This window comes from Citrus sinensis, chromosome 5 (assembly GCF_022201045.2).
Source record: "Citrus sinensis cultivar Valencia sweet orange chromosome 5, DVS_A1.0, whole genome shotgun sequence".
Lineage (NCBI taxonomy): Eukaryota > Viridiplantae > Streptophyta > Magnoliopsida > Sapindales > Rutaceae > Citrus > Citrus sinensis.
In genome coordinates, this window is record NC_068560.1 from 8,355,894 (window position 1) to 8,366,993 (window position 11,100).

At 33.0% G+C, this 11,100-nt stretch overlaps 1 protein-coding gene and 1 pseudogene across 1 annotated transcript; one reads left to right on the forward strand and one right to left on the reverse strand.

The window, feature by feature from the left end:
- The first annotated feature begins 601 nt into the window (after positions 1-601).
- On the forward strand, positions 602-1,018 carry LOC127902224 (uncharacterized). Its single transcript, XM_052441054.1, has 2 exons — positions 602-797; positions 861-1,018. The coding sequence occupies exons 1-2, from the start codon at positions 602-604 to the stop codon at positions 1,016-1,018; spliced, it is 354 nt and encodes a 117-aa protein (XP_052297014.1).
- Positions 1,019-2,555: 1,537 nt separating this feature from the next.
- LOC127898677 (coumarin 8-geranyltransferase 1b, chloroplastic-like) lies at positions 2,556-5,221 on the reverse strand (annotated as a pseudogene).
- Positions 5,222-11,100: the final 5,879 nt, after the last annotated feature.

Genomic DNA, 11,100 nt, shown 5'->3' on the forward strand with positions numbered 1-11,100 from the left:
ATCTTGTGATCGTTGTTAGAGAACAGGTAATTTGGGACCTAGAAATCAAATGCCACAATCTCCCATTCTTATAGTTGAGATTTTTTATGTTTGGGGCATCGACTTCATGGGACCATTTCCTTCATCATTTGGTAATCTCTATATTGTTCTTGCGGTTGATTATGTTTCAAAATGGGTGGAAGCAAAAGCCACCCGAACTAACGATTCTAAGATTGTGGTAGATTTTATAAAGAGTAACATCTTTACAAGGTTTGGAACACCAAAGGCAATTATCAGTGACAAAGGCACTCACTTTTGTAACAGGTCAATAGAAGCCCTCTTTCGAAAATACAACATCACTCACAAGGTATCTACATCTTACCATCCCAAAACTAGTGGGCAAGTTGAGGTGTCTAATAGGGAAGTGAAATCAATCCTTGAAAAGACAGTTAATCCGAATAGAAATGACTGGAGTCTACGGCTTGATGATGCACTTTGGGCATATAGGACCATTTATAAAACTCCTATCAGTATGTCACCCTACAGGTTGGTATATGGTAAGCCTTGTCATCTTCCAGTGGAACTTGAATATAAAGCATGATGGGTTGTGAAGCAATGTAACATGGAACTGGACGCCGCCGGCCAACACAGAAAGCTCCAATTGCAAGAATTAGAGGAAATTCGAAATGATGCCTATGAGAGTTCACGAATCTATAAGGAAAAGACTAAGGCTTTTCATGACAAGCAGATCTTGAGAAAGAATTTTGAAGTTGGACAGAAAGTTCTGCTATTCCATTATCGCCTTAAGTTGTTTCCAGGTAAGTTACGTTCTCGATGGGTTGGGCCTTTTATTGTTATTAATGTTTTTCCTCATGGTGCAGTTGAGATCAGGAGCTTAAAGACAGGTAAAGAGTTCAAAGTTAATGGTCATAGGTTGAAGCCTTACTATGAAAATTTTCAAACACTCAATGTAGAGGAGGCTCCACTTTATGAACATGCGTACGTTGATGAGTGGAACTTGAGAACCAGGTCAGGTTGAGGACAATAAACTAAGCGCTTATTGGGAGGCAACCCAATGGCTGGAGAAAAGATTTTGAGAGCATGCCATAACAGATTTGATTTTTCTCCCTCTCATTCTCATTTACTTTACCTACGTTGTGTTGAATTTTGTTTGTTTCTGTTTGTGTGTCTCATCTCATTTTCCCATGTTTAATTCTGTCTTTTGTTAGCTTAGGCTTACATTGAGGACAATGTAAGAATTAAGTGTGGGGGATGGATTTCGAACTTAGTTTTTGTTACTTCGTCTTTTTCTTTTTACAAAAAAAAAAAAAAAAACATTGTTTTGAATATTAGCCAGTGATAAGAATTTGATTGACAATGAATATGGTTCTTAGAAAGGGTTGAATATTACCTTAGTTTATACTTGATTCTTGTGTTGATTTCCTCTTAATTCCACATGCATGTATGTCTAATTCCTTCCAAAAATCAATTAATCTTTAATGCTTACAAATTAAACTCCTTTATGCTCTTTTTATCCATAATCTCCAATTAATTTCCTATTCAATAAAATAATTCAATTAATTAAAAATAACAAATAAATATAACTAACAATTATTTAATTAATGGTAAAATATGTATGTATTATATGCTCATCAACATTAGATATCATTTTAGGACTAGGCCAAGCCAACACAATTAGATTACGCTCTAACTAAAATGTGATTAGATCTCATTTTAATACAAACGGCTCAATAAGATTTTAATAACACTTTACAGTGAGATTAGATGATACTCTAATTTAAATGACTCTACAAAAGTAATTTTGCTAAATAATCCCAAAGAGAATTATAAAATACGGGTTTCTATTGAATAATTCAATTTAATTAACAATGACAAAACTTTTTGATTTATAATAGGGTAAACCTGCAAGACAAGTAGTTTTCAAGCATAGAAAGCAAACTAGAATCTCTTTCTCTTCCTTTAACTCCTTTTCCTTTAGTTGTCATCAACCCGGCCACCCTTACAATTTTCATATTTCACAAATCAAAGCACCTGAATTTGGGAGTTATATAGCACTATCTCAAGGAGCTTTCACAGCCTAATCACATCAATGAACCAAACTTTTGTATCGACGGGTAAGATAAAAATAATAAATAAGATAACATATAAATACAAATAAATCTTTCTCTTTTCATTAAAAAATCTTCACTCGTTCTGTCGAGATTACTTAAAAATTAATAATTAAAGCTATATAATAAAATATTATCTGAAGGTGCCATATTAAGGCATATATTAAAATTTTAAAAAATTGGGTACTTTTCAGTACAGCTCACTTTATTCCAAATAAATTAAAAAAAAATACTTAATTCACTCATTAAACTGAGGGCTAGTTGAAAATACAACATCATAACACAACAATTATTGTAAGCAGAACACGAAGATTCCGAAAACAATGCAGCCTTCTTAATTTCTCTGGTTCTTATCGTAGAAAATGGATAAGGATGTATTCAACATAATTTTAATGCAAATAAACAACATATTTATGTTAGAAGTTAAATCACTAATTAAAGAAGTAATTAAGTAATGGAAATTGATTAATTGATTTAACTCAGTAATCACAAGTGGAGAGTAATCGATCACTTGCCTTCCAAATTAACATGTAAAAACCAAATGTTGATTCAAAATTGTCGAGATCAACTTTTTTAGATTGAATCCACAAAATCAAAGCAAGTATGCTGTGGCCAATTATCTGCAAGAAATTAAACGGAAAATCATTAATAATAATTTTTAAGTGACCAAGGTCATCAACACATTCATAAAAAGTATACAGGCCTAAATTTCTTACAGTGACAAGCTTGTTTATCATGAAAGATGAGGAAGCCCCAGCTACTAGAGCACATTCGTAGCCAACTAACATCATATTGACGCAAAGTGGAAGCACCTTTTCAGAAAAAGAAAAATATAATTTGTAAGCCAATTATTACTTGACTAAGATTTATTTGTTTAATTCTCTTTGAACTGATGGGAAGAAATTAAATATTATATAATAATTATGATCTACTTACTTTTTCTTTTCCTAAAACGACACACAGCGTATTCATGCCAAAATTTTTTCGCCTTCCACGTCCGGCAAATCCTATTAACATAATCACACAAAAAGGTAAAATAGTAATCATTTATTTTCTATTAATCAGAATTGATGCACTTATAAAATTGGAATATAAAGTTAAAATTATTACCTTCAGAAGTCCGTTTACAAATGCGAAGATGGACATGATAGCCACCATGAATATTAATGGTCTTGTAATTACGAAAGGTCTACCAAGCACATATTGCTGTATATACAAAATTAAACTACTTCACAAAAATTACAAAAATGAAAAGGGAAACACAAAATTATGATATGGAATCTAATTGATAATTATTTGCAAGATGAATCAATTGCACATATACCTGCATGTGCATGCAAAAAGGTAATGCCGTCAATCCCATCATAATCACGAGACAGAGTGGAGCCATAAATGTATGTGACTCCCATCTAAGAAAGGGAAGCTGCCATCATGATTAAGAATAATCAATTAAACTATTATTTTAGATTGGGTTAATATTATGTTTTGTAAATTATTTTTTCTTTAATTAAAGGCAGCAGATCGATAAAATTTAAATTAATTTTTTAATCCTTATTTCTCTAATAGTCGAAATCAAGTGAATAGTAAAATAGACCGCTTGAAAATTTCTCTCCCAAACCCTTGGGGCAATATAATGTTTATTAAATTACGTTACAGCAGCATGCAACTGGTGCACTTACTGGCAGGAATAAGCGCATCCGCTTAGAAAACCCAAGATTTGGATCGAGAGAAGTGGTGGAGATCCAGACATAATTCCCAAAGTAAAACTCTGAAAAATTGGGATCAGTAAATGATTTTAAAAATGATCACAAATTAAAAAGACTTAAATTGATTTATTAGATTACTGCAAAAAATTTTGCTGTCAGCTGCTTACCAAGATTGCACTTCCTATACAAATTGCCATTGCAGTTCCCATTGACAAGTCCCCGGAAGCAAGCGGGAGATACGGCTTGTTAATCTTTAACAATGTTAAGTTTATTTATTAGCAAAAACAAACAAATAAGTAGATAAAAATCAAAGGAGCATATATATAATATCTCAACATATACATGTATGGAGTCATGGTCAGATAGGATTGTTCAGATTTTGTAAAATTCGAATTTAAACTGGAATCAAACAATATATACAACTCTAGTTTTAGTTTAAATTTAGAAAATCCAGACGTCTGGACCTGAGCATCATTTATATTTATATATACCTTGTCTATTTCAACGTCACAAATCTGGTTTAAGGCCGTCAGAAAAGTGTTCATCAGTAATGTGGGGACTATGACCAGAAGTATATATCAAGATGAATTGTTATTCAAACAATCATTTCCCAATACGTAGTTGTAACTTTTATTAATTCTCTCTCAGTACTTAATAAACAATATTTACCTTCAATATTTCAATGAAAAATCTTGGAGTCAAATCAGCAAGACTTTGTACTGGAAGTAAAGAAACTGATACATTCGCAAAAACCTGTAAAATCAAAACTAGGATCTCATTTCTGTGAATCTAGAAAGGATTAAAAGAAAAAGAAAATGAAAAAACTTCATATCATTATTTGTTCTGTATAAGAAGCAACTCACAATGTTAACCCAAGTGTATGTACGAACTAGATGGTTGATTGCAATGAGCTTCTTCTTGAAAACTTCCAAGAAGCTTGGAGCTGCAGCTGCTGTATTAGCATCCTCGGATTGTAATGCATAACCATCTTGCAACGCCAAAGGAACAAGCTGTTTGTTCAATGGTTTCTGATGATTTCTATTGCTAATTATACCCTCATTATTGAGTGCAATTTTGTTTTGATTCGGTAAATGAAATGATCTTTGGGAGGAGCATTTGATTGATGGGGACTTGTTGCTCAGACTTGTGTTTGCGACGGCGCCGTGTCTCTGTGTCAATGGCGGTGCAATTGTTTTAAAGCAACCTGAAGATGATTAGTGTTCATAAAATTTATTAAAGTAGAAGACCACTGATGGCATTTGGGGTTACAAAGAGACTCACCAGGCTTTTGCAAAGGATTAAATTTTGGAGAGAAGTCTAAACACTGCATTTGAAGCATGATTGATGACTTTGCTCTGTTTTATCCCCGAAGGCCTGACTCTGTAAATTTGCTCTGTATAACGCTCCACCAGCGGTTATTATCTTTCCTAGGTATGGACCGTCCCCCCATATAATCTTAAAATAATTCTCCGCAGCCACATTTTGACTCCGTTATTATTATTCCTGAAATAAAGTGCGTTAGATTCTGAATCTGTGTATGATTGACTTGAAATAGTTAATCTTGTGCGTTTTGCGACTTTACATTTTCTCGGTGGTTGCAGACTATGAAATGACGCCATGCCCCCCATTAGTTTTGTCAATTCTCAATGGTCGCTGCACCTCAAATTCCATTCAATTCTCAATTAAATCTAGCAATTTTAGTTTGAAACTGTTGTATATTTATGCCCTTTGAATTGACTTGTACGATTACCAACAGAACCATTACAAAAAATATTAGGATGATTTTTTTAAAAAATCGATCTTTTAAAACAAATAAAAAAACTAAATTTTTAATTTTTGTTGGAGTAATTAAGTTATTTCTTTGAAATAAGGTTTTTGTTTATTTCTTTTAGATTTTTAAACATTTTGAATAAATTTTTTGATTCTTAAAATATAAGATTACAAATTCAATTTTTGTAAAAAAAAAAAAAGACATGTTTTTTTTTTCTTTTTTTAATCTCTCAACAAATTATCTTTAAGACATGTCAACAGTATTTTTTTTTTCAAACACCGATATATAAATTGCCATAAAAAAAACATAGTTATATTTATTAAAAAAATTATTAGATACACTATTTTTTCTACGTGTCATTTGTAAAACACAATATCATCAAAAGGGCTGTTGTCTTTATACATTAAAAGAATTATGTAAGGCAATCCAATTATTCACTGGTCAAATATCCAAACTATTGAAGTTAGTGTGTGTGTGTGTGTGTAACGAAATGGGTGCTGAGTGATCACTTACGAAGCATGAAATGATAAGTGATGATTGTAGATTCTTGTGGGTATGTTGGAAATTAATCCTTTTGTCAAGTTTCTCACCGCTGTTTTTTTTCTTTTCCATTAATTTCGATCCGTTGGGATTTCAGCAAACAAATCTAACCAGTAATTTTATTTTTTTTTGCCCTTATACCAACTGACTCATGCACGTGTCCTAAAAGCACCATTAGTCGAGTTTTTACAAACCTCCAAGTGAGTTTTGTCCCATTCAACAAGAAAGTATTTGATTATATTTAGTTACCCTCCATTATCAACTTAATTACACACAAATGTCACCTGAATTTTCACTTAGGCGGCGTTTATTTTTTTGTTTAAAATTTGAATAAATCTAAATTTTTCTTAAGTTTGAACGGATCTAAATAAAAATATCCTAATGATATATTTATTTTTTAATATCTAAATATAAGTGACATCTTATCTTTTAAATAAAAATTTTTTTAAACTTTATTAGAATTAATAGGATGTTTGGCAAGTAAGAAAGTGAAAGAAAATTAACAAAGAAACTTTATCAACGTAGATTCTTATTGATTAAAACTAAAGCTTAACATTGAAAACGTGTTAGCCAGTATTTATAGTTACACTCAAAACTAACTACCAAAACAGAGCTCAACGTTTGCTATATTAACAAACTAATCAGACTTCCAATCACATCAAGCCAGCTGGATAATCCGTTATAGCTTAGTTAGTGTGAACAACAACCCAATCCAGCTCAGCAGCTTCAGCTTATACACGCCACCAGCCAGCCAGCTCAGCAGCTTCAGCTATACTTAACAAACTTAGTTATTTATCATTTATATTGTTGTTAAAATAAATTACATTTTATAGTTTAAGAAATAAGTATATTTAATAAAAATATTTTTTAAATGTAATATTTACTTTTCAATCAGATATTTTCATTTGAAATCACAAAAGTTTATTTTTTTATTAGATATAAATTTTTAAAAATCAGACATAAGTTACAAAAAAAAAAAAATAAATTTTAGTAAAACTCGCTGCGAGAAGCTAGGAACTAATAAAACTCGCCATGAGAAGGCAGGAACTAATTAAACTCGACATAAGAAGGCAGACGCTAATAAAGCTTGCCATGTGAAGGCAGGAATTAATAAAACTCACCATGAGAAGCTGAGGCTAATTAAACTCATCTTGAGAAGGCGGGAACTAATAGAACTAGCCATGAGGTGAGAGCCTAGGTAAATTATGTCATAAAGGTGAGAGTAGTTTCACTACTTATAGGCGAGTAGAAAAAATCTAAAAATTGTTAAAGTCCACGAACACCAAAACCTGATTGAGATAATATGAGGAAACTAAACCTACTAACTAAACTCGACCACGGATAGGCGAGCAGGAGTAAGGGCATCTTCAGCTCGATCACCACTAGTAGTAGTAGGTTCAACCTAGGCTTGATCTCTTTTGGCCTCTTGGTCCTTCGTATAGATGACAACAGCTTTAGTAAGGTCATCCTTCTGCAGCTCATGATGGCTTTTCCCAGTGAACGATCATCTATCTTCAACTCAAGATGGCTTTTCTCGAGAAACACCATAATACAATCATAGTAATACTCGAGACCAACATTGTAGCTATCGTTAACCTCCTTCTGATAGGGCTTCAATACGATCTCTTAAACTAGCAGTCATTTCCTAAGATTGAGATTCAAGGGATTTTATCCTCTACTCAAATGAAGACTTTTAATTACCATGCTCAGTCATCAAGTCCTTTAATTCCTCCTCGAATTGGTAGTTTCGACCGTAAGCTTAGCTTCAGCAGTCTCAATCCTCTTCTTCCAAGTTTGGATTTCAGTCTTCATCTCATTGTCATATCTCGCAATCCGCTCCTTATAATTAGTCATTATATAGCCCAACTGGTAAGAGTCAAACTAGAAGACATTCATCAGTTTAGCAAGGGTGCGGCCTTCCATGCTCTTAATATCCTTCTTCTTAACCATTCTAATAGTAGAAGTTGAACTCCGACGAGGACAAAACATGGGGATAACATGTAAAGAGCTAGAGAGTGACGAGCAGGCCTAGTGAGTAATATTGGTGGAAGGGGAGATTTTTATACATATAATTTCTAGTTTTGTTTGTTACACTCTCAATTGTATAAACAAAAGGAGTGGTGTTTATGTGATAAGATAAGACGACTACAATCAGCTTTCCTCAAAGCTTGATTATGATCGCCTCGATATTTGAAGCAGCCTAGAGGAAACCAGCGACCAGGATTAGGCGAGGATGTTATTAAACCGAGAAGAGATCTAGTCAAAACCACTTTCCTCATCCTATCCGAAAATCCAGGTGTTGACACCAAAATCTGGTCATGTTAGTGTGTGGGCTACTGTTGTTGTTGATTTTACTTTAATTGCTATAGTTTCAATGTGCAAGTGTACACAACAAGTAATAAAATTATGAGTATTCAAGATCGTCTCTACAGGGATTGATACTACTAGATTTGCTACAGCAATTCCAACAATGCAATCTATGTTCTAAATTAAATCAATACAACTAAGACTACCAAATACCTTAATAAAATCTAAAAAATTAGAAAGGCAATGAATATAATTTGTACATTAATACAAAGGTTAATTCAATAGGTATGGAGTAGTTGAATGATTAAACTCCCTTAATGGTGTTGACTGTTGATTCATGTTAAGTTCAGTTGCTGTAGCATTTACCACAGCACTAGGCAGAAACCATTTTTATCCTCAGTGGTAGCATGTTGGATGTCTTATATCTTTATGCAATCTAACAATGACCAATTGTTACACCTACATAAGATATAACATTACACGTTTAGGTTCTCTTTATCCTATAAGGTGAATCTCTATATCTATTTCATCACCAATCTTAGATTAAGTATGACCCTTTTAGGACTCAAGTTAAACATAATCTAGAAAACTCAATCTAAGATCAAGTGTTGCTCTGATATGTTCCACTAGGATAGGCCCTTTTATGACTCTTTCCTAACTTGTATCATTAAATTGGTGGTCAGCCGAAATAATGACTTTAAATAAATACTATCAAAGAAAAATGCTATAACAAACATGCAGCAACATATATATTCAATTAATTAACCATTAAGCTAGTTTAACACTCAACCACAAATAAATTTAGTTCATAATTTGTGAAATGTAAATAAACAACCAAGTTCTAGCCATCGAATACATCTTCATGATCAATTAATAACAAATAAACAAGAAAAGAAAGAGAAAGAACAGAGTCCAATTGATTCTGCAAGTTCTTTTGCTGGTGCAGCCTTGAATTCTAATCGGGAATTATGTATCTTCATTGTCTTTTTTCTGCTTTTATCTTGATTAACGGCCTCCTCCTTTTCTTTTCATGTAGGCTTCCTTTCATAGTTGCAAATTAGGGTAACTGGAAACTTTAGGGTGCACATCTTCAGATTAGGAAACTGTAGATCGCAATATTCTAAATATTCTGCGCAGATTTTTTTATCAATGCTCGAGGATTACTACAACAATAGCTACAGCATTTGCACTGTTCTAGTCTTGCTTCAAGTCTTCTGTAGCCATGTCCGTTTGTCCTTTTTATAAGTCCCTTGCAATAGCATCCTTTTCCATAAAATTCAGGTTTCTAATTACCTATAATTAAGCACATGGTTTAGGCATACAATTATTCTAAATCACACAAACTTCATCAAACTTAAACTAAGATAGATGTTAATGCAAAACAACATCGAAATGTACTAAAAGCACATTAATTACTCTCTAAATAGTCTTGATTTAAGCCCAAAAGTCTCATGATAACTCTCATTTCATAGAGTTATCAGCTACCTACAAGATCCTAACATAGTGTGTGGGCCACCTACAAGATTCTAACACTAGCATTTGAATTTATTTGCTTGAGGAAACAGTTTTTGCCTCTACTGAGAAGTCCGAGCAAAAATTGATGAGCACGATTCAACCTAACGAGCATCTACAACTAGAAAAATGGTCAAGGATATTGGAAGTCTTTCTAACATTAACCCTCCGACACTCAAGTCAGTTACACAAATTTTCACAAAACAATATGGTTTATGAATATTTATGCAAAAAAATCAATAAAAATGAACCAAAAAGAAGAATGTAAGAAAAAATTCTCCTTTCAAATAAGAGGAAGAAGTAAAGACATGATAAGAAAGGATAGAGATAAGGTGAGGATGAAGAATCAATACAAAAATTAAATCCTTTGAGATCATGTAGAGAATGAGATGATATGGAGTTTTTTCAAAAGTTCCCCAACATTAGCTTTCTTAGGAGTTTTATAGGGATCTAATCCCTCCCCATGGATTACAGTATAGTGGGGTTTTGAGGATAGAGTCCAATCTCCCACTCTTTCTTGGACTATGGAATTATGGATTTTAAGGATATGGTACAATCCTTAAATTTAGGGAGAAGATGGGAAGGTGGTTTTGACTGTGCTCTTCCCAATTTACCTACTTCCTCTCCTAATCCTACTCGCCTGTTTCCTTCAGGCTATTTTAAATGGCGAGGCGAGCACAACTAAATTTCAAGGATAGCCTAATTGTGGTCGCCCTATTTTATCACCCAAATACTAGGGAGAGAGGGAAATTCAACCCTACCCTGGAAATCCCATGTTCCGTAACCCATAGGGATGGATTTTAATCCCTATAAAACTCCTAAGAATACCAACGATCGGGGACTTTTGAAAAAACTCCGTCCTATCTCATTCTTGACATGATCTCAAAGGTTTGAAATTTATGATTTGTGTAATGATCCAAAATTTTGTCAATTTCAATTTATGATTTGTTTAGGATTTGTTTCAAGAGTTCACATTGCCAAAATTACAAAGCGACTAGTTTTAAACCGTTTGTTTCTAGAAACCCGTACAATAAAGCATTACATTTTTGCCGTGAGGCTCAAATTTTCTATGGACAATCTTGCTTATAAATAATGAATTATGATTTCATCATCTTTCCTAATTTAATCTTGAAATTGCAACATCTCTCATACATCA